General features: G+C 49.4%; 9 protein-coding genes across 9 annotated transcripts; 3 read left to right on the forward strand and 6 right to left on the reverse strand.

Moving 5' to 3' along the window:
* Window positions 1-647: 647 nt before the first annotated feature.
* On the reverse strand, window positions 648-3,575 carry N7484_009297 (mitofusin; the record flags this gene model as incomplete). The annotated part of the gene is made up of 3 exons (XM_057119684.1): window positions 648-3,081; window positions 3,142-3,190; window positions 3,263-3,575. The coding sequence occupies 3 exons, from the start codon at window positions 3,573-3,575 to the stop codon at window positions 648-650; spliced, it is 2,796 nt and encodes a 931-aa protein (XP_056969239.1).
* Window positions 3,576-3,863: 288 nt separating this feature from the next.
* Window positions 3,864-4,794, forward strand: N7484_009298 (ESCRT-III subunit protein DID4; the record flags this gene model as incomplete). The annotated part of the gene is made up of 5 exons (XM_057119685.1): window positions 3,864-3,869; window positions 3,923-4,137; window positions 4,210-4,270; window positions 4,342-4,602; window positions 4,666-4,794. The coding sequence occupies 5 exons, from the start codon at window positions 3,864-3,866 to the stop codon at window positions 4,792-4,794; spliced, it is 672 nt and encodes a 223-aa protein (XP_056969240.1).
* Window positions 4,795-5,225: 431 nt separating this feature from the next.
* Window positions 5,226-7,375, reverse strand: N7484_009299 (mRNA decapping enhancer EDC3; the record flags this gene model as incomplete). Its single annotated transcript, XM_057119686.1, has 3 exons — window positions 5,226-5,473; window positions 5,533-7,200; window positions 7,261-7,375. The coding sequence occupies 3 exons, from the start codon at window positions 7,373-7,375 to the stop codon at window positions 5,226-5,228; spliced, it is 2,031 nt and encodes a 676-aa protein (XP_056969241.1).
* A 568-nt stretch (window positions 7,376-7,943) lies between these two features.
* N7484_009300 (DEAD/DEAH box helicase) lies at window positions 7,944-10,245 on the reverse strand (the record flags this gene model as incomplete). Its single annotated transcript, XM_057119687.1, has 3 exons — window positions 7,944-8,766; window positions 8,820-9,235; window positions 9,292-10,245. 3 exons carry the CDS (start codon window positions 10,243-10,245, stop codon window positions 7,944-7,946), a joined length of 2,193 nt encoding a protein of 730 aa, XP_056969242.1.
* Window positions 10,246-10,608: 363 nt separating this feature from the next.
* On the forward strand, window positions 10,609-12,461 carry N7484_009301 (PPIL2 family peptidylprolyl isomerase; the record flags this gene model as incomplete). Its single annotated transcript, XM_057119688.1, has 3 exons — window positions 10,609-10,618; window positions 10,681-10,697; window positions 10,779-12,461. 3 exons carry the CDS (start codon window positions 10,609-10,611, stop codon window positions 12,459-12,461), a joined length of 1,710 nt encoding a protein of 569 aa, XP_056969243.1.
* A 1,411-nt stretch (window positions 12,462-13,872) lies between these two features.
* ptcG (type 2C protein phosphatase PTC1) lies at window positions 13,873-15,789 on the forward strand (the record flags this gene model as incomplete). Its single annotated transcript, XM_057119689.1, has 2 exons — window positions 13,873-15,345; window positions 15,406-15,789. 2 exons carry the CDS (start codon window positions 13,873-13,875, stop codon window positions 15,787-15,789), a joined length of 1,857 nt encoding a protein of 618 aa, XP_056969244.1.
* Window positions 15,790-17,199: 1,410 nt separating this feature from the next.
* Window positions 17,200-18,337, reverse strand: N7484_009303 (uncharacterized protein; the record flags this gene model as incomplete). The annotated part of the gene is made up of 4 exons (XM_057119690.1): window positions 17,200-17,335; window positions 17,386-17,471; window positions 17,525-18,001; window positions 18,071-18,337. The coding sequence occupies 4 exons, from the start codon at window positions 18,335-18,337 to the stop codon at window positions 17,200-17,202; spliced, it is 966 nt and encodes a 321-aa protein (XP_056969245.1).
* A 1,860-nt stretch (window positions 18,338-20,197) lies between these two features.
* Window positions 20,198-22,441, reverse strand: N7484_009304 (uncharacterized protein; the record flags this gene model as incomplete). The annotated part of the gene is made up of 2 exons (XM_057119691.1): window positions 20,198-22,279; window positions 22,331-22,441. The coding sequence occupies 2 exons, from the start codon at window positions 22,439-22,441 to the stop codon at window positions 20,198-20,200; spliced, it is 2,193 nt and encodes a 730-aa protein (XP_056969246.1).
* A 508-nt stretch (window positions 22,442-22,949) lies between these two features.
* On the reverse strand, window positions 22,950-25,264 carry N7484_009305 (PalH/RIM21 family protein; the record flags this gene model as incomplete). Its single annotated transcript, XM_057119692.1, has 2 exons — window positions 22,950-25,081; window positions 25,156-25,264. 2 exons carry the CDS (start codon window positions 25,262-25,264, stop codon window positions 22,950-22,952), a joined length of 2,241 nt encoding a protein of 746 aa, XP_056969247.1.
* Between the last annotated feature and the right edge of the window lie 714 nt (window positions 25,265-25,978).

Raw genomic sequence — 25,978 nt, forward strand, 5'->3', positions numbered from 1 at the left:
TTTCTATCAATTGGCAGTCATATCCTCTAATTTTTGCCACATGCATTTACGGCTATTCTGTTGAAATGAATCATTTCGAACATCAGGCTCGAACCTGTCAAGTACACTTAAGTGGACCTAACATCCAAAGTAGTCCAATAGTACGGGATTGCAGCCTTAAAATTAGGAGATATGAATTGTTTACTATTGGCTAGGCTGGAACAGTGTATAGGAGCTTCAATTTTGAAATCCTTCTTCCCGATTGCAAAAAAATGGCCACCCGAGGTCTCGACTGAGAGGATGAATTGACACGGACCCTGAAAGCTATAATATCGTACGTTTATTCTTACAGAATGGCTATTAAAGATAGTATGGAGAGAATCACAATATCAATTCAGATGGGAATCTTAGGCTAAACTTGGAATGACCTCCGATGCACACCAACACGCCATGTAATACAAAGGCAAAAAAGAACTGTAGTACTACAATGTGTCTTGAGACACGACTGTAGAATCACAAATTGAGAAAGAAAAAAAAAACCACATAAAGAGAAGGGATATTCGTGAAGGGAGAGGAAAGGAAACGACATCAGAGAGCTATACATCCTTCAATAGATAATTAGGAGGGAGACGAGAGAGTGTTGACTGTTAATACATGATTTGCCTTGTTCATGGGTCAAAGGCACCCATGGCACCAGGAAGTGGACCATCGAGGTCTAGAGCCTCAACGGAGCGACGGTTCTCACTGCTGTCACGGTACAGGTTTGAGAAGTACTTGGTGGCAACCTCACTCTCCTGCTTAACTTTGCTGACCTCCTGCTTGCGGCGGGCAAGGTCCTCAATGTCCTGAGCTAAGCTGGTTTGCAGATTCTTGGCGGGCAGACGAAGGATACGTCGCACCTCAGATGAGATGCGGTTTGCATTTGAGTGAACATAGTCCATTTCCTCAAGGGCCGCGGCAATCTTCCGGGAGATCCGGGAAGGCAAAGTTGACGGGATAGAGGACAGCATATAAGCCGCGGTCAAAGCAGCAGCAGCAATGACACTGGGGATGAACAGCCGGCGAACGTTGTTCGGTCCGAGGAATTTGATCGCGCTGAGTGCACTATCCACCCAGCTGAAGCCACCAAAGACTCTGCCACCCACCACAGTAAGTGCAGTCATTGCAACACCGGTTCCTGCCACCTTCTCCTGGCGTTCCCATAGACCAGCAACATCGAAGAAGTCCAAGAATTCAACCTCAGTATCAACCTGTCGGCCGAAGGTGTGGCGACGACCCTTGCGGAACATCAAGTCCGCACGGAAATTAAGCGCACTGAACTTGTCCTCGCCAACATGTAGAAGACCAATGTTTTGAATGAAACCAACTCCCTGGACTGTCTTATCTCTGGCATAATCCTCACAGCCTGCAACGGCCGCAGAGATTTGATCCAGCATTGCCAACTTCAGATCCTCAGCATATTGGAATGCTGAGAAGAGACCAGGATACTCAACGCCTAGATCTTGTTCAGAGACCCGTGCAATGGTATTGGACAGGGTAGTACGAGTGTGGTTGTATGTATCGTCGCATGATTCGTCGATGGCCCTGTCCACACCTTCTATCAGCTCACCCTTCTTCTTCTTTCCATTCTCGTATGCAGGCACAAGCTCTGCCAGCTCGTCCGTGACTCGCGTAAGTTCAGATTGGGCAACATCACGGTTGACCGTAGCAAGGGAGTTGAGATCGGCAAGGAGGTTCAAGAGATAAGTCCGAGCTGGAGCGAGCTTCGAGCGGGATCGTTTTTCAAGCACGAAGCGTCGCAAGGCTCCTTCCAGGTTTTCGAAGTCCTGGATCTTTTCCTTTTCCTTTTGCTTGCCTTTGCCCTTATCCTTGCCAGTGTCGTCATCATCGTCATCATCATCATGGGGATCTGAACCGCCATCACCCCCACCAGAGCCAGATTGTGAGATAGCTCCAGGTGGAGCAACGGGAATTGCATTGCTTGAGACAAAGTGTACGAGCTCAGCGGACTCCTTGTAGGTGCGTGGGCTGAGTTTGCCCACTTGGTCAAGGATCATGCGTTCACAGCGTTGCTTATCGCGAATTTGATCGAAGCCGTTCACCACCATGAAAATATAGGCTTTTTCATGGGCGGCATTCAGAATGAACTCCTTTGCCGAGAGGGTGAAGTGGTTGGCGGCGGAGACAACAAAGACAACGACATCAATTTCCTCCTGGCGAGCAAAGACAGCTGTGGTCTTCAAAGAGTCCGAATTCAAGCCTGGAGCGTCAATCAAGGCGATATCAACCACACCGTTGTTGAGCAAAGACTCATCGATCGACCTGACATCCTTCACATAGACCTTGCACTGCATGTACTTGGAGTTGTCGACCACAATGTTCTCAAGTTCACTCAAGGCGTACACGTCATATGTGCTCTCGTCATTGCGGTTGTAGTGAGCGTCTTTGTGGACCGCATGTACCTCCTCGATTCCAGCATTCTCACGAGCATCAAGCACCTCACAGAAGATGCTGGTGCAGGGCTGTTGATCCTCGGGTAAGACCTTTCGTCGGAGCAAAGCATTGCAGAATGTCGACTTTCCGGCATTCAAATCCCCCGTGATTAAGACCTTGCTTGATGTATCCTCAATACGATCTCGTAAAGAAAGAAGGTGTTTGACACTCTGGCTGATCCTCCCATCCAATAAGGCAGCGATCGAAGCCTTTTCCAACGAATGCACTAATTCGGCCTGAGACAATGCGCCAAGCTTTAGGTCCAGCTTCAAGATCGAAAATTCCTGTGCAATTTGCGGAGTCATCAAACGAGGCTCGGGTGCCGTACGGCGCTCAGCAGCGGCACTCGATTCACCCAAGTCTTCTCCGATTGTAGTCGAAGCGCGCTTCAATTCTGGCCGAGGAGGAGTTGTCGGCCTTGAGTCATCTGTTCTAAATTCCGATTGCGCATGCTGCAACTGTGGGCGTGTAGAAGGTGACGAAGGAACATTTTGCGCGTTTTGCACCGAAGGGTAGTGAGCGGGCCATTGGCGGTTCATATCCTGGAGTTCCTTCAACGTTTCGATAGTTCGGGAGATCGATCGAGCAAGTTTGGTGCGGTTTGAGTTGCTGCAAGTACTTTATCAGCATGCTGTACATTTGTAGAGTACATGGAGACAGTTGACATACTAGAGAAGCTGGTGGACATGGTTTGCGACGACTTGTTTCTCGTGCTCGGCTGTTCGACAAGAGCTACGTTAGCCAACTATATTTCCACTTAAACACCATGATACTTTTACGCATTACTTACCAGCCGGATTGTACTCGCCAGGACGCGTGGGAGTATGAATCGGGGTTGGTCGGTCCTCCAATAAACCGGCACGCCAAGCCGAGCTCGAATCAGCCTCTGCAGCACTCTCACCCGCGATACTGCCTCCATAGCCTGAATCATGGGCCAGGGAAGACATCAAAGCGGTTGCACTTTCCGAGGTCGAACCATTGCCGACGGTCATATAAGCCGGTGGGGCTTGGGGAGAAAAAGGACTTCGTTCCTCTTCTTCACCAGCAAAGCGAGACGAGGCGGACCTGGAGGAGCCCTCGCCGGGGAAGTAATCCTGACTCATGACGAAAAAGGGGTGTGTGGAAGAGCCATCCGAGGGTATTTGTTTGTTTAAAGAAGCAAGAAAATGTCCATGAATAATCAAATTCCAAGGTTAAGGTGACGTTTGTGCCTGAAAGGGTTTAGGGCGTGCATGTGACCCGTAACTTACGACTTTATCGGAGAACGGTATCTTACATGATTGATGTCACCGATTAACTAGTGCCTAGAGGACCAATACACCTGCGCAGCCTCCCCTCGGTCATCTTCCCTCTGAATCACTTCTTCTGAGATCACTGGTCCAGACCTCATCATGAACGTATGTGACCATGATTTTTTGGATACCGTATATACCGCTCACCTACCTCCCAGGTTATCGAGTGGGCGTTTGGTAAGCGCATGACGCCCGCAGAGCGTCTGCGCAAACACCAACGTGCCCTGGACCGAACACAGCGCGAGCTCGACCGAGAACGGACCAAGCTCGAGAATCAGGAGAAGAAATTGGTGCAGGATATCAAGAAGAGCGCTAAGAATGGTCAAATCAGTGCATGCAAGATCCAAGCCAAGGATCTGGTTCGAACACGACGGTGCGTGGTGACGCCAATCTCCTTTTGCCGACATTCATTCTTGTAGGGCGTTGACTGATAGAGGCAAAACAGATACATCCAGAAGTTTTATCAGATGCGCACACAATTACAGGCCATCTCTTTGCGCATTCAGGTACGGCAGATCTACATAACCCCGCCCCCTCCATAGGCCTCCAAATGATGCTTACACTCATACCTTGCTAGACGGTCCGGAGCAATGAACAAATGATGCAATCCATGAAGGGAGCTACGATGCTTCTCGGCAGCATGAATAGACAGATGAACCTCCCGGCATTGCAGCGCATTGCAATGGAGTTCGAGCGTGAGAACGAGGTCATGGACGAGCGACAAGAGATGATGGACGATGCGATTGACGAAGCAACGGGTATGGAGGGCGAAGAAGAGGAGGGTGAGGACATTGTTAAGGAGGTTTTGGATGAAATTGGTGTTGACCTGGGCCAATCGGTTTGTGTCCCTTATCGCAGACGATCGGACGGGCGCGGATATACTGACAAGTCTAATAAACAGCTCGGTGAGACACCCTCCAGTATACAAAAGGAATCAGTCGGGGAGACCCGCGTTGCACAAGCTGTTGGTGGTGGAGGCCACGCGGATGATGACGATCTTCAAGCTAGGCTGGACAGCCTTCGACGATGATGAACGACCCTTTCTTCGCATCTCTTGACATTTTACTTTTCCTACTATATGCCCTCTGTTACGGGGTTTACACTGCGGCCTGATTTTTAGCGTCGGCCTCTGCGTTGTCTCTTATAGTTGCCTGGGTATTCTTAGCGTATCATGATATTTCATTGGCTATTACTGCCTGCGATACTTGGGATACACAAGCCCTATTTCATGTTAATTTATGTGCCGCGTAGCCCATGGAAAGTATCTAGCGTGGTAATTAACACTAATAAGCTGAAGATCCTCTGTTGTTTTTGATTAATTTTTGCATTTGAGGATTCAAGTCCGAGAGAATTCGCTAATGATATAATAATATACAGTTGAGCCTTGCCTAATCCTTTTGATAATGTAAACGCCAGGAATGATTTTCTGTTCATAATGAATGAAGTCCACATAGCACCCACTCAAGCAATTGCAGGCTGGTATCTCAGCGTCACCACCCAGCGGTTGCCAAAATCGATACCATGTCGACGACGAGTGCCGTACTTTCGCCAGACGATCTGAGGGATACCGATGTCAGCAACACTTAGGTTCCACGACTGGCCATCACCAGAAAGTAGAGCGTTGAGAACTCCAGTCTTTGGTGCACCAAGACAGACGACCGACGAGCCATTGATACAGAGCTGTCCACCGTCAACCGTAGTGATATCACCTGTATGGTGTGTTAGTGGGATCCTATAGAAGACAATTATTGATAAGTGGGAAACATACCATTCGAGGCTGACATGCCTGACGGAATGTCGACTGAAAGCACCTCTATATTGCTTCGGTTCACCCATGAGATCATCTCAAAGGCAACACCCTGATCATCGGTTCGGAGGTCATCAAAAGCAAGGTGCATGCCAAACAAGGCATCGATCACCAAATCGGGACTCAGGTCAGAAGTAGATAAACGAGCTGATAGGTCCTCCCACTTTGATACGCGACCTCCTATCTTCCGGAAAATATCCAGTTGCTTGCGGCAGTTTTCCAGCAATTCACTCTCATATTCAAGGCCTAGAAGGCAGACAGTCACCCGGTGACCACGGTTGCGCAGGTGACGCGCAGCAGCGATAGCCCGGGCGCCCGTGCGGTGGTTACCTGTAATGATCAATATAGTCGGCGCAGCGGCATCGCTAGACAAGAGAGCGACTGCGGCCTCGGCAATTCCTCGGCCAGCATTCTCCGTAATGATGTCTTCACTCAAACCAAACTCAGCTACGGCAATCTGCTCAACTTCAAGTGTTTGCAAGGGGCTCACAGTTGGGCAGCTGCGATTGGTAGTGGTCAATCTCAGGGATGCATTGGATGAATTGGAGCCGACCATAGGAGACACAGATGACCGACCCGGGTGAGGGCTTGTGGTGCGAGAGGTATTTAATTGGCTGCGACCAAGGACGTTGATCTGCGGCATCACAGGCTGGCTCATTATAGCGCTACCCTTGCGAGAGGTTTGGATCCGTCCAGTTGCTCTGGATCGGTCACGCCCGGAGATATTCTCACTACTATGTCTGGCATCACTTATGCCCTCGACATCCTCGGTATCACTGTTTTGCGGGCTATCAAGCACATTCTCCGACCAGTGAAGGTTCTTGCCGTCATTGGTACCAGGCTTGGGTACACGGTTGAAGCTCACTAGACGGGCCTCATCCGCAGTGGTGTCGTCATTTCGGATCTCTTCAAACACCCGCCGCTTATCAAATTTGGAGAGGTTGCTTTCGAAATCGAAGTCACCCAGCTCCTGAATGTCGGTTGCATCCTCGGTGGCCCAGCCACTATGATCTTCGGCGTATGCGCGGCGCGTCTTCTTCTTGCGAAGCTTGGCGCCCGGCTGCCGCACGATATGCTCGGGGGATGCTTGGGCAGCCGGCCCTACGGGCTCCACAAACGCAGTCTGACGCCAGCCTTTGCTTTTTGGATTGGTGCTTGCGCCACCACCGCCATGTTTACCTACATATCCACCATCATTACCAACCCTGCTGCGCTTGGAGGATTGCTTGGTTGGGGTTAAGTTCTGTGCAGCCTGAAAATCTGTCTCTTGCGAGGATCCTCGCAACCCACCATTGCCAGTGTTGACATTCAGTTCAAGGTTGCTGAATGGCTCAGACAAAGATGCCGCAACTGGGGCAGGCGCTTGACTAATAACATGTGGGACCGGGTGAGATTGGGTGAGAGGGTTGGCGGGTTTGGTAGGGGGTTTAGAGTAGCTTAGGATAGCCGGGTCGACAAAATTTTGTTGTGGAGGGGCTTTGAATTGAGCAGACTGAGCCTTGGGAGTTTCATGCGACACATTATGTGGCTGCGACAGAGGTGGTTTGTTTTCTTGCAGAGAGAGGTCGGTGATTCCGGAGGCATCCACGGAATAGCTGGGGAGACGTTGGCCATTCCACAGAAGCGTCACTGTGAGAAAAGCTGTCAGTCAAGTATTCTCAAATGAGAAGATCATAACTCAAGTCATACCGTTTTGGAGAAGCAAGTTTTGTCCAACCACATTAGCAACCTGGCCCTGGAGCTTCCCGCCAGGTGGTTCTCGCAGGCTCACGATCACGGAGTAGCCAATGAACTCAGAAGCCATGGTCACTTAATGTCGCAAGTGTGATGCGCTCACAATTGGATCATCAGGTTATGTGGGCAGTTTAGTCTGATTGTTGGGTGAGAAGAGCGAGGGGTTGCGGTTGGAGAAGAAAGCTCAGGCAGCTTCACGGACCGAAAGGGTCACGTGCGATTACTTATCGATAAGCACTCGGTGTGGGGGATGCAAGTTTGACCCCATTATTTAGGGCTACAAAGTACTACTATGCTAACGCCATCTACCACTTACGACGATTCCACCATGTAATAAGCATGGCAAATTGCCCTAGATTCTCCCAAGGGTTGGATCTCGTATTTCCCGGTAGCTGCTAATCATCACGAGTAGCCGAAAATCAAGAGAATACATCCAAGCCATTTTTGGAGTCGCCGTCTTTGCCTAACCTCCCATGGCAGAAATTCATAGACATTGGCAGCAATTATGCACGAGCACGAAAAGTTACCAGGAAGTTAGTAAATGGTTCATTAATTGACTCATATGGCCCAGCAAGGATAACACCATGGTACTGTACATTGATACCTGCATATGGAATTCTTCGGCCCGGTACATCTAGTTATACCTCAAAACAGTCATCATCGAACTCCTCGGCGGGTTTCGAAGATTTGGTCTTCTTAGCCTTCGGCCCGAGCACCGAGGAAATCGAAACAAGGTTATCGTAAAATTCGACCACTTTGTGGTGGACCATTACTTTGCGTGGATCAAAACGAGTGACCTGTAAACCGGCCTGAGAAGTTGCTCGACTCAGAGCTACATAAGCCTGTCCTTTTTCAAAGACCCGGCCTAGGTCAACTTTAACTCGCTGTAGCGTCTGACCTTGAGCCTTGTGAATGGAGAGAGCCCACGCCAGAATCAAGGGCACTTGCTGACGTTGAGCTTGCACTTCACCGTTGGGAAGTTCGATTTTCCATGCCTCGGGCTGGCACAACAGGTGCCTTTCTGTGCCATCGGGTTGGGAAAAACACACTAGAGGCCATTTTCGCGTGATTGCGGCTGGGCCACCTTCCTTGTGGGCCATGGCCTTGAGCTTTTTTCGTGCACGAGCGGCACTATCTTCTTCGTCGCCAATAGTGTCCCCACCGGGATGGAATTCGTCCTCATTGGTACGGTAGTAGTCGAAGCTTGCCTCATCCATGAAGGCTACTACTCGGCCAATAGATCCGTTCACCAGGGTATCTTCCATGTTCTTGATCAACATGACTTGAGCGCCCTTTTTGAGATTGATGACTGGCGGAGCCATGCAATTAGCCAACAACTTGTCGCGCCATGCTGGCTCTTTAATAGTCCCACTGTCAACGCAGGTGAATGTCATCATTTCACCAGACAGCCTGGCCATGCGCGCAGAATTGGCATTCTCGACTTCTTGGCGAGTGGGGAATCTATTAAACCGTTAGTCAAAAAGCAAAATGAACTGAAGAGATACAGATCATACAATTCAGTCGCGTCAAGCTCATCATGAAAGTTGAGAGGCCGGGAGAGTTTTCGGAAAGCATCAATTGTCGCAGGGCTGATTTTACCCAGTCGCATTTCATTCAGCATCGCCGCAAACTCCGGATCGCGTTGACGGAAGACATGAGTTAGAAGAATAGTATGCTGGATGGTTGTATTCCAGGTTGCCGCAGCAAAGGAGAACTTTGCATCTTGGCCTTTCTCTGGCACCGGAGGCAGTTGAAAGAAATCACCAGTTACCACCAGCTGGATCCCTCCAAATGGACGACCATTGTTTCGGATGAGTCGGGCAATTTCTTCGAGCTTATCGAACAGGTCACCATCAACCATTGACACCTCATCGATAATGAGGACCTTTGTGCGCAGCCAGCGATTCCGTGCCTTCTGTTGTTTCTTGATCTTCGACTTGTCAACACCAATACGCCGCTTCTGCAAGCAAGAAGTTGGGTACCTACCTTTTTGACCAATTCTGGTACAGGCTCTTTTCCCAGTCCAATACCAGCAAAACTGTGAACTGTGACACCCCCGATGTTACAGGCAGCGAGTCCAGTCGAGGCGGTCACCGCAACACGATCCGGTTCTCTTTTGTATTTTTGACGCAGCTTCTTGATGATTTCTCTCATAAGTACCGATTTTCCAGTACCTGCCGAGCCGGTGAAGAAGATACTTTTGCCGCGCTCAACAACGGCCTCAAGCACGGAATTTTGTTCGTCGCTGAGGAAAATAGAGAGAGACTTGTTGTTGCTTGACGAGTTCTGAGATGCCAAATCTTGCGTTGTTTCTTTTTGGGTTTTCTTATATTCCCGTCTTAACTCCTTCTGCTCCTCCTTGATGGCGCTGGCACTCTTGTTCCAAATATCTGTAGGCTTCGTACGCTTAGGGGTGATGAGACTGTTCTTATTATCGTTGCTTGGCTCCTTTCTGCCTTGTAGCCACGGCAAAGGGCGCACCTTGGAAGGCGGTTGGAAATGTGATGGGGGTGAGGATGACCATGGAATCTGGACACTACTCGATGGTGGGGCATGGTCCTGGGATGCGGGTGGTAGCTCGGGGTATGTGACATCTGGCAGTGCTTTGCTGTCTACGGTTGGTGCCGACTGGATTTTGGGATAAGTGACAGGGCCTGGCCTTGAAGATGTTGTTATCGGCGCAGGAAACGGAAGCGGATCGTCGAGATCATCTAGATCCAAGTCATCGTCGAAATCGTTTTCGTCAAAATAAACGGTGCTGTGGAGAGAGCCGAGAGTCGACCCTCCACCATTGGTCATCTCGATTTTTCGTTTGACACCCGCTGATTGGGGAGGAGGGGGAGGTATTGATGAAACGGTTGAATTGGTACATTGGAGAGTGGATTGAAGGGGCTTGGAGGTTGTCCCTCCCGTGTGGTCATTGACAGCTTTCTTGAACATCGCGCTTTCCTCCGACACAGGTCGTGGTGCTGATGAATAGGCAACCTTCAAGGACCCAGAGGAATTGGGTGAGTAATTGGCGGGAAAGATTCGAACAATTGTTGGCCGGATCCTTGCTCTGACAGCATGCATTAACAGGAGTCCCAAGGGAAGAATGAAAGACTAGAAAAAGTGCGGGTCAATATAGTTTCTTTTTTTACAACGCGTGGGGAGAGACGCGCGCTATCGTGATAAGCAAACCATTATTTTCAGGTGTCAATGATATCGGGGACACTAATCCCAGAACAGTTAGTTCCTCCTGCGTCATTCTCGCGATCTTTCGACTTGCAATCAAGCGCGAGACAACATTGAACTTCGTCCATCATGGGAAAAGGTAAGCCTTGATACACTCGAAACCAAATATTTGTGACCAGAGTCTAATATGACCGCGCCTAGGAACGGATAAGCTTTACGTATGTCTACAAATTCTCGATCCCGAGGAATATCCCCGCGATCGTATTCTCGAATGACAGCTAATTCTTAAATTATTATAGATCACACACTCCGAATGGGCTTCGGAGGATGCCTTCTCAGCCAGTGCGGGCGCTGGTGTTGGCAAGGCTAGACGTGGTGGACCTCATGCAGCATTCAAGCGCCTCCCGTTCAATTTCTGTTCCCTGTCACTCCAGCCCTTCGCCCACCCGGTTTGCACACACAAAGGTGTCATTTTTGACCTGACCAATATTCTCCCATGGATCAAGAAGCACGGGACAAACCCAGTCGATGGGTCGCCGCTGAAGAGCTCCGATCTCGTCAAGCTTACGATCGCGAAGAATGAGGAGGGCGAGTACGTTGATCCGGTGACGTATAAGGTCCTAACGGATAATACCCATATTGTCGCGCTACGGAATACGGGAAATGTGTTCTCCTGGGACACTGTCGAACGCCTCAATATCAAGGGGAAGCTCTGGCGCGATCTTGTTACCGACGAAGAGTTCAGCCGCAAAGACATCATCACCTTACAAGATCCACAAAATATCGAATCTCGTGATCTTAGCTCGTTCAATTACCTGAAAGAGGGCCAGACGGAATTTCTGGAGGAGCAACAGGCCTCCGCTAGTGTCAATACCAATGCGCTGGGAAGTTCGGCAAAGATCTTGAAAGCCAAGGAAGCTGTCGCAAAAGCGCGTGCGGACCGAGCAGAGAAGGAGGCTAGCTCTGCTGGTTCAAAAGCACACTCCAAGACAGGGGCTGTGACTTCGGCCACCAAACCGGGAGCCTCTCAACCTGGAAAGCCTACACCCTACAACGCCGCACGGTTTACTACTGGCAAAGCTGCAGCCTCTTTCACCAGCACTGGACTGACTCCTCATACCTCAGCGGAGCTAGCACTTCTATCTGAGGAGGAGTACATGCTGAAGCGGGGTCGAGTAAAGGGTAAGGGTTATGCCCGCATTGTGACCACTGCAGGTCATTTGAATTTGGAGCTGTACCCCGAATATGCCCCGAAGGCCGTGTGGAATTTCATCCAGCTTGCCAAGAAGGGTTACTACAAGGATGTCACCTTCCATCGGAACATTAAAGGCTTCATGCTCCAAGGCGGTGATCCTACGGGCACTGGCCGAGGCGGCGAGAGTGTCTGGGGCAAATACTTTTCTGATGAGTTCGATGGGCCATTGAAGCACGACGCGCGAGGCACCTTGAGCATGGCCAACAAGGGTAAAAATACCAACAGCAGTCAGTTTTTCTTTGCGTACCGAGCCCTGCCTCACCTTGATCGCAAGCATACTGTCTTTGGCCGGCTCATCGATGATCCCACGCCGTCATCTACTACGCTCAACGCCCTTGAAACCCACCCGGTGGAAGCAAATACTAACCGACCTATCCCGGAAATTCGTATCAAGGAAGTCACCGTGTTTGTGGATCCATTCGAGGATTTCCTCAACCAGAAGCGTGCAGAGGAGGCCAAAAATGGTACTCCTACCATGGAAGAGGATGAAACTACTCGTCGTGTGGACGACGAGCGCATGACTTGGACAGGAAAGCGAGTGCGTGGCCCTGGTGCTCAACCGAACGAGAGTGCTCCCAGCGGAGTTGGAAAGTATCTCCAGGCTGCCCTGGCCGACCGTGGAGAAGAAGATGAGATTGTTGAATTTGTTGATGAAGAGCCTGTTCCGGAACCTGCTCGTAAGAAGGTGAAAGGTACAGGTGGCTTTGGAGACTTTAGTTCATGGTAGTTTCTTTGTCTTTTCTCTTGGCGCAGGGGATACAATCGGGCTTGTATGTACAAGGTCAATGCTTAATTGAGTAACAGCATGGCGTTTCTGGGGAACATGAAAAAGTGGACATAGTTATACAAACCAGGTGCTCCAGGTACTATAAAGAGTCTGAACAAGTGCGAAAACACCTAGTAATGAATCCGTTTGGAATCTTTATCTCTATCAAGTAGTATTAGAACCTTGAATTGGGAATAATAATAGAATTCTACCGAGTGAATCTTGTAGATATAATTGTCTTTCAAGCAAATATCTATGACCGTAAAAAATGCTGGCTCTGGTCACACTTTTCTGGATTCCATATACCCAATTCGTGGGTGTAAAGGGGATTAAGAAGTCACTTGAGCATTTCCTGGATAATATATTCTGGATTCCAATACTAAGCCTTGCCTCATACCGTTAATGGGATGTTCATCCAATGTTCACTTACCGATTTCCTGCACTGACCTATGCCAGCATATGCAAAAGGCAATCTCAACATGCATCTGGTAGTACCCTAAGCCTCTGATCACGTTAATTATCGAAAAGAACCCCATATATGATTTTATTTACATTTGAAAGCAAGGAAGCCGAGGTTTCAGTAGAGAGGATTGATAAATAGGAAATCTAGTCCCAATAATTGATTAGATACTCCACGTAAGATCCATATGCAGGGGGACGGGGATCGCCCGATCCGCAGGTCAAGCACCGAAACACAGCGAATGCAGTAAATACAACGCATTTCGTATGGAGAGGTTCAAGAAGGTTGTTAGTTCGAGGTATTCCGAAGTTCCAGCGTCCTAGAAAGGGACCTTTACCATAGTGACGTTCTCCAGCATTGAATAGCTCCACTCCTCCGTTCTTGGCTCCACGGGGCGGAGTTAGGATCGTATTCCCCATCCGGATCGCATCACTCACTTTCCTCTCTCATTCTTCCATCATCGATCCTTCTGATCCTTCTGTTACTCAAGCCATCCGCTCCATACTCATTCATCCTGTACGTTATCCTTGACCCTCCCCTTCATTTGCATTGTCACCCCCGGAGGTTCCGTCGGGTGGGGTTGGGCCACGCTCCGAGAGATCGATCAGTCGCGCAACCTAAAGAGTGATCAAGATCGCGTTGATTTGGTATTATTTTCGCGATAGCTTCATCTCATTCTACCTTCCCTTTCATCTATTTATACAATGGCTCTCGCGCTGTTTCATCCTACTGCCCGCCCGCCCCCATACAATGTTGGAGGTCACTCGCCTCTGGCCCCCCCTCCATTGATCATGTTCAAAACCGCGAAACATCACTTGATTGCCTCTGCCACCTGCCTCATGCCTCGTTCTTGCTGTCATGCGTGTTTGGACTTGATATTGTATTGTTGGGCTTGTCGAATATTAAACTAACATGCTTCTGGATACTCAGCCAGTGCTTTTCTACTCGAGTGGACACACTACGTCAGATCACCGAATCCCCCATCATTCACCCTCCGATCATCTTCAAACCCGCCCATTTCCCGCATTCCTTGTGTCATCCAAGGATCCCTCCAAGCTGGCAGGAAACAAGCGTCGCAGCTTTTCTTCGCAGGGTGGGTTGCTGAACAGAATGTTCAGTGGCGCCTCGAGCCCACCCAAAGACAAAACAGAACCGACCCCGATCCCGGGGTCCTACAACGACGCGAGCCTCCAGCCGGAAAACGCTAGTCCTCGAGACAAGAGGTTCTCGCCGCCTAGCAACGGATTTTTCACTCGCCGACAGAGCGACGATCAGGCCCCCGCGGCTGACAAGGACAAGCGTCGTCGCAGTAGCACTGTCAACAAGGCTGCTAGCTTTTTCAGCAACGCCCGGAACTCTTTGAGTCTTAACGGGGGCAACTCAAACGTGAAGGAATATTCGGGCATTAGTAGCAGTCCGCAAAGTTCAGACAGCCCGCTACAGAGGCTTGGGAAGATGGATCCAGCCTTGAGTGTTCCCCAAGGGTCGTACAATAACTCCGCAGGTGAATCAGGCCCTACCGCAAAATCATCCTTCCGAGTCGGCGTCACAGAAGACCGGAATAGAAAATGTCGTCGGACTATGGAAGATACGCATGCATACCTGTACAACTTCCTAGGCACCCCGGCCCCGAATGCATCGCCCGACTTAGATGGCACCTCTCCCCCCCGTGACTCCCGCTCGGGAGAGCTGTCAAACGTGGTAGAAACAGACAATGGCTACTTTGCTATATTCGACGGGCATGCTGGTACCTTTGCGGCGGAGTGGTGTGGCAAGAAGCTGCATTTGATCCTTGAGGAGATTATGCGGAAAAGTCCTAACGCACCTGTCCCTGAGCTTCTCGATCAAACCTTCACAAGTGTTGATCAACAGCTGGAAAAACTACCAGTCAAGAACAGTGGGTGTACTGCAGTGACCGCTGTGCTTCGCTGGGAGGACCGCGTGCCGAGCTCACACTCGGCCACCGGTTCAGCCGCTCTTGCCCCGGCCGCTGCGTCTGCGAGTAAAAACGATAGTTCGGAGGCTGCTGAAACGCCGACCCAAGACACGCCGATGGGAGGATCGGCCCTTCCCAAGTTACAAGAAAACGCCGTTCGCCAGCGGGTCTTGTACACGGCCAACGTGGGCGATGCACGAATCGTGTTGTGTCGCAACGGGAAAGCTCTTCGTTTATCGTATGACCACAAGGGAAGCGATGAGAATGAAGGCAAGCGCATTGCCAATGCCGGTGGTCTGATCCTTAACAACCGTGTCAATGGCGTGCTAGCGGTCACCCGAGCTCTGGGCGACGCTTATCTCAAAGACTTGGTGACAGGGCACCCCTACACCACTGAGACTGTCATCCAGCCCGATGCGGATGAATTTATCATTCTTGCCTGCGATGGAGTGAGTTTGACGCCCACCATCAAAATATTTTATGTTTCAGTCAACTAACACTTTTTCTAGCTATGGGATGTCTGCACCGACCAAGAGGCCGTCGATCTTATCAGAAATACTCAAGACGCACAGCGTGCCTCGAAGCTCCTGGTCGAACACGCACTCGCACGTTTCAGTACCGACAACCTGTCCTGCATGGTGATCCGACTCGACTCCAACCGCGTAAAGGATGTGGTGAACAAAAAATCCGAGCATATTGGCGTGGATGGCGACCCAGCCTCACGCGGCATGAGTGAAGCCGACAAAATTGTGGAGGATGCACAGAAGAACATTGCAAGCCAAGAAAGCAATAACCAGGAGCTTGCAGAGCAGGCCGGTCTAGACATTCCCCGGAAGTCAAGCCAAGACCAAAAACCCGGGTCTGAACCAATACTTGAGGAGCTCACTGATTAAGATAATACGGACTGCAACTGCAGTTCTGAAGACGCCGTGAGCAAACGATTAGAACGTGCACATCTCTTTTTTCTTCTTGCCTCCGTGACTTCCCTTCAATGCTTCAAGAGCAAAGTTGCCGGAATGGAACCTGGAGTTCTTGGCATGTTTTCTATGTTTTTATTGCCCTTCTGATTTACATTGCACATCGGCGTCAGTTATGAGTTTCAACGCTTGACTGTTTATGCCAACTAGGGGATTAGGGCCTGGTCGTCACAATGTCCTGTTGGCTTTTCCCCCCTTGACTATTTGGACCTTTCAAACCTGGGCCCATGAACTTAAGACCACTGCCTTTTTTATTGAATATCGACTCGTGGTAACTGTATCTATGGCTATGTTATCCTAAAATGTAAATTGTGACCCAGGTCGTACTCGCTCGTATAGCCGTTGATCCCTATCTACCAGACCAAGGTTCTCGACAACAGTAGTGAATTCCGTACTTGATCTATCATTACTCCAACGGCCTTCTTTGAATCTCCGGCAAATCTCCTTTCAAGGGCCACCAACGGCCCCATCTGGATCTGCACGTCCCTCTGGGCCATCTGGAGACTGGATGGAAATCAATATTCCTTCTTGGCCCTGGATTGATGATGTGAAATTCTGTTAAATCTTATTCCGGTGGAATCTTAGTGGTGGCGTTGCTGAATCTGGTGGTGGTACTGATGATGTTAGTGGCTCTGGTTCTGGAGGAGATTTTGGCGGCTCCCCTACTGGTTCTGATGGTGGCGCTCCTGGTGCTACTGGATTTGGTCCGTCGGGTGCTGGTGGCTTCCGCCGAAGAGCCCACTAAACCTGCAGCAAGAGTCTTTTGGTCCAGTGATTGTCAAATACAGCGCTTGGTCGTTGTCACTGGGATAATGCGGCATTGGTGTATATAACGGCTAGGCTTACCAGGTAAACATCAATGACAAAACCTATTCATTTCTCACTAGTTGCTGCTCAATTAGACATTCGTATTCGTATTAATCGAAGATGCAATCGGGTAACCTTGGCATAGTACGTAATAAGTATACTATCGGCCCTATATACCTAAAGGGTCTTCTCCGAGTCTGTCTCATTAGACGATGTAGACCTTCGAATCCCGGTCCTATTCCGCAAAATCGAAATAAAAACGTCCCAATCTTGATGATAAATGTGTTATGCCCAGGACAATGCAGGGAGTGAATTATCGCCAAAGTCTAAATTTATGCACTGATGTAAGTCCAATATACAAACATGGTGTTGACGTTTCTAACACCTAAGACTTTGAATCCCGTGATCGAAGATCTTGAGTCACGATTGATGGATATAAATTGACTCAAGCATAAGCAGATAATAAAACATGCCAGGTATTAACACCCGAGCAGATACGAAGCCCCATGTGCTCATCCCTTACACCACAGGCCATCCACTAGAGAAGTCAATGGCATTCCATCCGAATTGCTTATCACTATCGGCGTATCCAATATCGGTGTTGATGTAGTGGTAGTAAAGCACAGGTCCGTAAGTGGGATCATCGTAAACACCTCTATTTATCGTTAGTACTAGTAGCGAGAATCTTTCGGGGAAAAAACTCACTGTCCACCAGGTCCGTAAGTAGTACCGTGGCTCTCCAACACAACGGTACCACCACCGCTAGTACAGGCGGTACCAGACTTGTCAACCTAATTGATGAATTAACAACAGACACATTAACTGCATATAAAGGAGAACCCACAAATCCACTAGTCGGCGAAGTCGAACGGCAAACTTTGATCTTGTACTCTGCTCCGCTCGCGGGCATCGAAGTATCATAGCCGCAGCAGATACCGGCAGAGTAGAACAGGTAGTAGTAGCTACCGTACTTGTACATGTATGCACCCTCCTCAGCATGAGTACCAGACGAGGTGTAGGCCATGTTGTACGAAGACCCCGATGCCTTGGTTGCAGCAGAATTCATCGGGACCTGGTAGATATCGTTCCAGAAAGAGCCAAAGTTCATGTAGTAGGTACCGTCAACGTCGATCAGGTTAGGATCAATGGCATTGTATGACTTCGACGAGGAAGAAGCAACGCCAACAGATCCGTGATCAGTCCAGGAACCTGACTCCATAGTCTTCGATGTTGCTAGACCGATAGCCGAGTTTTGCGAACCAAATGTTGAGACGGCATAGTAGACGTAGTAGAGATCGTCGACGATGTGAACATCAGGAGCCTATCAGTACAAGTAAACCATCAGTCAGATCCTGGCATTGAAGGAAGTTAGAGGTCTGAATCAACCCACCCAAAGATCAGTGTTGCCATCCAGATCAATAGATGATCCATCAGGTAGCATGGATCCAATATTGGTCCACGGTCCGGCAATGCTAGACGAACTAGCATACGAGATCTTATTTCCCGTAGAGAAGCGGAAATACTTGCTATCCGAAGATCTCTGGATCAGCGTCGGATCAGAAACAACGCACTGTCCTGAGCATGCACCGGGGCTTGCATATCCATGCACCAATGCCGTGAACAGCGCCACCGGGAGAGCCAAATGCCGAGAAGCCATTTTACTTGCTGTGAAAGAAAAGAATTTGGATGCGTCTCGAGACACAAAATTGAGGCATAGGGCAGCTCGGGCTATTTATCTACACTAGCTCCGACCAATTTTGCGTCAGCATCGGATAGGGACTCATTCGTGGAAATAGAATCCTTGGCATGTCACGAAACGGGTGATCGGCCTTGTCCCAAAGGGTTCACTCAGGACCCAAATGAGTGAATCCGCATGTGGGGTTCGTCCTCGACAAGTGCATTACATCCGACGATGGCGTCGGGGCTGAAACAGAGCCGCCGACTGGTGGATTTGCTGCATGTTGGTGACTGCGCCAAGGCGTTCGAACTTCCTTGGGAATGCGGGGTGCTTTCTTCAGTCGGTTAATTCAACTTAAACTTAATACCCCGTGCCAATGCAGGGTCGATCCAGTGTTGTTTTTCAAGAGCTTTGATGATTTAGCCGAGCTTGAAATGCTCGTGATGAGGAATATCTCAGGTGTCGTCTCTTAGGGCTTCAAATGCGTCCTGAAACACGCTTGAGCGGTTTAGTTCTTACTGTGAGACATCCTGGCTTCAACCGTTTAACAGAAAATAAATGAATTAAAGGGAAGCTTAAGGATGTACACCGGCGCAGTCCGGGATTAGCCAGGACATCTTAAAGATGCCAGAGGGCTTCTACACCGGAATTCCCCCTCTTGGCGACTTAGATTATCGTACAATCGATCCTTTGAGCTTATCTTGTGAAGCTATTAGATGCGCTGGATTCTCACATTGATAAGCAAACAAGCTATACTGTGTGAACACATGGCGAGGCGTGTCACTTCAATCTTACAGTCTCTGCAACTGCCCATATACTTCGTGGTATAACATATAAGGCGTCTAAGAGAGCCAAAAAGGCCAAAAATCCACTTCGATGCCTCCATAAGAGCCCAATCAAAGCAGCCCTTCATTTGAAACACGTGAGAATACGGACTTAGTCTCTGTGGAATCCAGCCCCCATGAGGAAAAAACCCCGAAATTGGGGATCAATTCCGAGGTGGCGGTCGAGCTACATCGAATTAGCAGCTGGTTGGCCAAAAGATTAAGCAATGTGGATCCGTACTTCTTTCTTTTTCGATTCTGTTATTCTAAGATTCTCTTAACTCCGACTCTTTTCCAGAGGTTGTCTACGGAGTACCTGCTGCCCGCAGATAAGATAAATTGTTTTGAAAAAATCTCAAGCCTCAAGACTGCCTTCTCCACTCATCCTCCGCGCATTGGACGAACCACAGCAAATCCGTACAGGTATGTCCGTTTACTCTATATAAACAGCTATTCTAATTCCTCAGCCTTTCATTGATCTTACTCGCCTATCATTTTGTATTCTGTCTATTTTGAAACAGCCAGCTTGATATAAATGACATGTTTGCTAGTCATACACAACGCCCTTGCGTCATATCTGCGAGTGATTGGATGAGTTTGGTGATCAATTGGCAATTTTTTTGATCTTATTTTGATGTATTTGTACTGTGATTGACGAGGCCAAGGGGTATAGACAGCAAGGCTCATCTAGCGGCATTAACAACTTGAGATTGAAGGTATCTATAGACTGTTCCGACTCAAATCAAAGCATAGACCTATGATAACCAAAGGTCCACGCTGACCATTAGGTGACCGCAAAATCAATCCCCATCAAAGCCTATATACTCCGGTATTCGCCAACTTGACAGCAAAAAGACCCAAAAAAGCCCCGAACAACAACAATTGCCCTGCAAACTCCTGTATCGCCAGAGCCATCCATGTATAACGACGATGTACATGAAAAATGAATAGAGTAGAGATGGTAAAAGGCATTCTAAGACAAGACAGGATTTTGGTAATTCTTTTTCTGGCGGGATTAGATCTCTTGTGCATCTAGCGCCCAGATCTCCCAATGTTTGACCACGTCCCAGCCTACCCGTTTCAAACGGCGTCTCCATATTTGGCCATCTTCGGTCATGGTGGGAAAGCTGTGACACGTTTGTATTCGGGGCGGCAGTTCACGGAGTTCAGATGGATGTCGTGATGACTGTGCATCCCCATATCCATTTTCTTCTTCGTTTCTTGTGCGTTTCCCTAAGGATGAAGGCGGGTGGGGTCTAGACGCGGACGATGGTGCAGCGACAGCTTCAGAGGGGAGGGCAGGGGATGTAGGTTTTGAAGCTGAGGCTGGTTGATCTGGTGTGCCAGTGCCTCCATTGGGACGGTTATTGCAGAGGTTCTCATCTGGTGTCCCGGCAATAGGAGTTTCGGAATCTTCGTAATAAACAGGAATTGGGGCTTTGTAGAAGTCTCCCATCTGGAAGACCTTCCAGCCCATTCCAACAATCTTGACATTACCGAAAATCTTCTTTTCGGCTAAGTCGTAACTCATCATCTCGATCAATGTCTCGTCATCTAGGTCCACAATGTCTGCCAGACTGCGTGCACTATTAATGTGTTCCTCGATTTCTGGGGCAAATTTCACACATTTCGCGGAGGGGGAAAAGGCCTTGGCATGGAAATTCTTGGCTTTCCGAAATGGATTCTCTGTAGGGTCTATCGGACTATTCTGAGATCCCCGAGGTGGACCATTTTGAGGAGCTGGTGATCCAGCAGGGATCAGAAGCCGAAGCGCTACCAGTTTTCGCAGGAAAGGAACTAGCATGCCGAGAGATTCCATGCTTGAGAAGTCCGTTGCTAAGCCCAATTGCTCTAGATTTGGGCAGCTATGAACAAGACGTGCAACCATGGCAGTGGAGAGAGGCCATTTCGAGCAGAGTAGTAGATGGCGCAGTGTTGCACCATGATTCATCGTAACAGTCGACAGATAACTATCCCTTCCGCCAAACGCCAAATTCAGTTGGCTGGCTGGAGAAGCCTGGGTGGCAGGAGAAGCGGCTGTTGTGCCATTGGCACCGTGGGGATTCTCGGACACGGGGGGTGTGAGCGCTGAGGCAGCGGACGCATCTGTCAGTCGAGGAGAGTTGAGGCAGTCGGGGTTTTCAGAAGTAACATTCACAAAGTACATTCGCTCGAGTCCTTTGAAATTCCCCAGGAACTCTGAATTTCGCTTTGAGATGGCATCCATCCGAATAGACTTGATCCTCAATTTTTTATGCGGTGGCACCGTCGGCCAGCTTTGCTCCACGAATGTATTCATCAACCCGGAACTATCCGTCCCACTCAGGAACGTGACATCTTCTACGGTTGTCGGGTCGAATGCAAGGTTGAATTCCTCACTGTGGAAAGCATATAAATTTTGGAAACAAAGCTTTTTAACAGCAAGCGGTTGTTTTGCTGCGATACTTTTCCGGAAGTAACTGTGCAGAGAAATACTCGGTTCTTGCGCAATCCGCATACGGGGCGACCAATGAAGCTTAAGCTCGCGCAACTTTTTACTCTTCCAAAGAAGGGTCGCGATATCATCCGGGTAGCAAAGAGGGTCGATATCGGTGATTTTTAGCGAGCGGAGATGCGGCATGGGCGGAAGGACATGCGTAGGTTGTGGGTGGCGGGTGGAGGGAAATCGTATTGTTAAAGAATGGAGTCGAGGAAGTTGTGTTAGGCCCGCGTACACGGTATCGAGCATTTTGGTGTTCAGTTCCCAGCTGAAGCTCTCCAAACCGGTCGTGCGGTCTATCGCCGCCCGGACCGCAATATTCAGCAACATCGACGAGTCTGGCACACGGCCGACTCGAGCATATTCTTCCAAATCATGTTCCCTCCAGTCTCCGCGCAAGGTAATTGACTGCACAAGCGTCGCAAACGGGCGCGTTATAACTGCGTTGAGTCCCATAGTGAACGGACTCGCACTTCCGATTCCTTCAGGCTGGTCGCCGCGATAACGGATCTTGTCGTAGGAGGTGAGCGTCAGACTTCGGTATAGCTGTGGCAGCGCCATGTAGTTGAGAACGCGACATGTTCGACATAAACGGGCGAGGTCGCTTGTATCTTCGACCTGCGCATCTCGTCAGTAATTTCGGGCTTTCACGTGTGGGGGGAAGCTGACATTAGTGACGATTTGGGCAATTAGGTTCAGCGGTAGCACCATCAACGACGCGCCACGGGGGCGATCCGTGGTGATGCTAGCATCGAACATATTCTGATTGACGGCCGCCATGATGCGACACCTGGACAGAGGCCATGGACTGGTGAGAAAAGTATGGGGAAGTACAAGTCTCGGAGCAAAAAGTTCCCGAGCATCAAAAGTCGGGGTCCACTTGGACCAACCACCGCTCTCCAAATGCAACATTATATTAAATCTACTATACTAAGATGCTAATAGATCGAAAACTTGATACCTGAAAACAGCTACGAATGACGGCATTATCTCTCACAAATTTCTAGCTGTAGAGAAATACAATGCTCGTGACTCTAGATTTGGTACGATCCGCAAAAAGAGCGGTCTACTTCTGGAGTAATATGCGTATGCATTGAACTTAGTCAATAATATGCGTGATATTGGACGTGATATTAAATATGTGCGGTAATCAAAGTCAAAGATTATGTTTACGTTCCCAGGGTATATTCAAAGGTGAGCAAAGTCCCAAACCATGCTCCCAAAGTCCTTAATGTTCAACTCCATGCCAGAATAAATCACCGAGAATTTTCAAAAACACCATAAATGATCAGGAGGATGTATGATGATCGTGATGCTGTGGACCTGGAGGCTCATCATGATGTGAATCTACCTCGGAGACGGTCGTCGCTGTCCAACTAGCACGGTCAGCAACAACAGGCTCCTCTCGCGAATGGCTCACACGCTCATGGACTAAAGCGGCAGCTTCGGGATCATAGCGGAGGACATAATCCCCACCTCCATTCTCCAGATCCGCATCGTCCCATGGTGCAGACGTCTGTGGTTGGGAAGGGATAACCCTGACTGGTAAATTGGAGTAGCCAGATCGGGGTTGCTGTTGTTCATGTTGACTGGGTGATGTTTCCAGCAATCCATTCCGAGGTTGAGGGGACCAAGTCTGTTGTCCACGGCGACGGGCGGGAATCACTGTGACGGCCAAGGGGGCGTCAGCAGATTGTGAACCGGGACCGGAAAGTCGCGGCCGATGAAGTGAGAAGAAATTATTGTTTGATCTCGCCTGAGTGGTAGTTTGCTCATGATCATCGGCCACGGAGTCAGAATCGCCTTTCTCCCCTTCATTTGTTTCCTCGCCAGCTTGTGCAAAGGCGACCTCCCTCGGGAGGGAACCGCGTCTTCGTTTGAAATGATTGATGAGATTGCGCCATCGCGGGTCGGCTTGGACCATTTGTGGTGATTGCTCTCTGCTATCAGGGGCAGGGGCTTGATTTTCCACGTCGTCTGGTGCCGGATATCCCTCGATCTCCATTTCTTTCGCTTCTTCCAATTCCACTTCTTCCTCCATGTGTGGCATCGCCACGGGTGGTGTAGGGCTGGCGACTGGATGATACCGAACATTATATACTGTGCTGGGAGCACTGCTGGTGTCAGCTCGACTGACCGGGGTGATGACTGCCGGAGGTGGAGTAGGTCGATGGCCCTGGCGCCTTGATCCTGCGGCACCACTTGTGGATGGGAATCCGCCAGCTCCACGATTGCGATTTGCACGGTTGATTCCCACTCGAGTTCGTAGTGGTCGATGGGCTAGATTTCTGACTCCACCCCATGCCGAAGAGGCGCCGTTTCCACCACCTCTGTCTTGACCATTGGGCGGATATCGTGGCCAATCAACTTCTTCAGAGGGAGTCACCTCAAGCATCTCATCGCCATCAAACACTTCTCGTCCAAGAATTCCATCTTTGGTTTCATCGCGCTCAAGCGCTTCTATGCGCTCCACCCACTCCCATACTACCACACTGGCCGCTGCCGATCCAACCCATCTGATGTAGGTACCCCAGCCGGCGATCTCCGGTTTTGCGATGTCCATGACAAAGAACACCACTGGGATTAAAACAGCAGATAGTGACAAAAGCGCCACAAAACAAATATTGCGCATCTTTGGATGGAAAAAGGCATACCGATGTTTCGAGATGGAGTAGAAGATGACCCACGCGGCATATAGCAAATTGAGAGCTAGCTCAAACAAGTAGCTTAGTGCCGGGATCGCATCATCGTATAATCTTGGATGAGTGGAACTGTTCTTGAAAAAGAAACTTTCCAAAATACTGAATATCGTGTCCAAAACAATGAGGGCAAATCCAGCCCATTTGATCATGACTTTTTCTTTATGTCGCGGAAACAGTCGAATCAAAGTCTGGACCTGCGCCAACCAGAGAAAAGTTTGCGAAATGACACGCACGATGCGAATCTCTAGCCCATCAATGACCTCCTCGGAGAGTGCCTCAGCATCCGAGTATCCATATTCGTACTGGGCCTCGGCAACTCTGAAGGAGTCAACCGTGGCGATTGTCAACGAGATGGCAACAAGAAAAGCCGCCACTTTCTGCAGCCATGGCCGACCGCCGACACCCACAATCGATGAATTCCTGGTATATGACCTACTGATCATGCTATGCCGTCCAAGGAAATTCGCTCCGCCGCCACCGGGGCCTCCGACGAAGAAGGTGCGCGGGGTAATGAGTAAAATGATAACGAGAATATAACTGACGACTGTACAGCAACCGATGGCGTAGAGCTGTGGCGTAACGGAGGAATAAAACGGATCGCGGGTATCAAGAACGGCGGCAACGTGAACATAATCGCTGAGGTCGCCAGTGCACGTCGGCTCGAACACGGCGTTATTGGTGAGTGTCAATTCATAGGATTTGTTCACATGAATAATCCCTGCGAGTCACAAACATCGGGGGTCAGTGAGTGTTTGAGAGGGGCCCTCCATTTAATAGAAATGAATCACATACCATCGCTAGGCAATACAAACGGCGTACATCCAGCCGAATAGGTTTTAGTCGAGGTCGTTGTCGGATTCGCCCAGATCTGGCGGGGAGTCAACCGGGCATCATTGTCCATGATAAGACACTCCTGGCGGCTCCAGTAGCCTGCCGGTCTAGCTCATATAGCAATTTCCCGAGGGTTCCCGTCAATAATTCGGCACAAAGTGTTCGGATCAGGTGCCTCAAACGGCCATTTTTCGGGTTCTAAAGCCGCGCGTACAGGGCCGGAGATCGGAAAAGGGGAGTCGGAATCAGAGGCTGATCGGACTGGCGGAGATATGTAGGCCGAGACAAGGTCGTAGCGGCTCGACAGAGGAGACACTATATATGCCCTGTTCGAGAATGGAGTGTCAGGGTGCCTTTGATTTGCGGGACGAATTAAGGTCGTGAAGGAGTCTGGAGAATTGGGCGGGTCGAGATGATCCGCCACCGGTTCCACTCGCTCAGCCTGTGTCTCCGCACATAGCCATTCCTCAATTTTCGTATCGAAATCCGCGCACGTGCTTCTTTGCAAGTCCATCGCCGATTCGTCTACAAATCTAGACCGATTCCTTTCATGTATGAAATATTAACAACATTAATACCTCATATACAATACTTGAATATTACCGATCCAGATTTTGTCAGGTGATCTTGGTCTCTCTCTATATATATATCCATCCCTCTTCCTATAATCTTGAATCTCGAGAATGGTTGAATTCACCTGTGGATTCAATCAATGGAGCTTAACCGTAAATATGGAAACTTCCAGCCTATATACAATTGGAAACGACTACATGATGCATCCTAT

The sequence above is a fragment of the Penicillium longicatenatum genome (assembly GCF_028827895.1).
Source record: "Penicillium longicatenatum strain IBT 33135 chromosome Unknown contig_6_segment0_segment0, whole genome shotgun sequence".
Lineage (NCBI taxonomy): Eukaryota > Fungi > Ascomycota > Eurotiomycetes > Eurotiales > Aspergillaceae > Penicillium > Penicillium longicatenatum.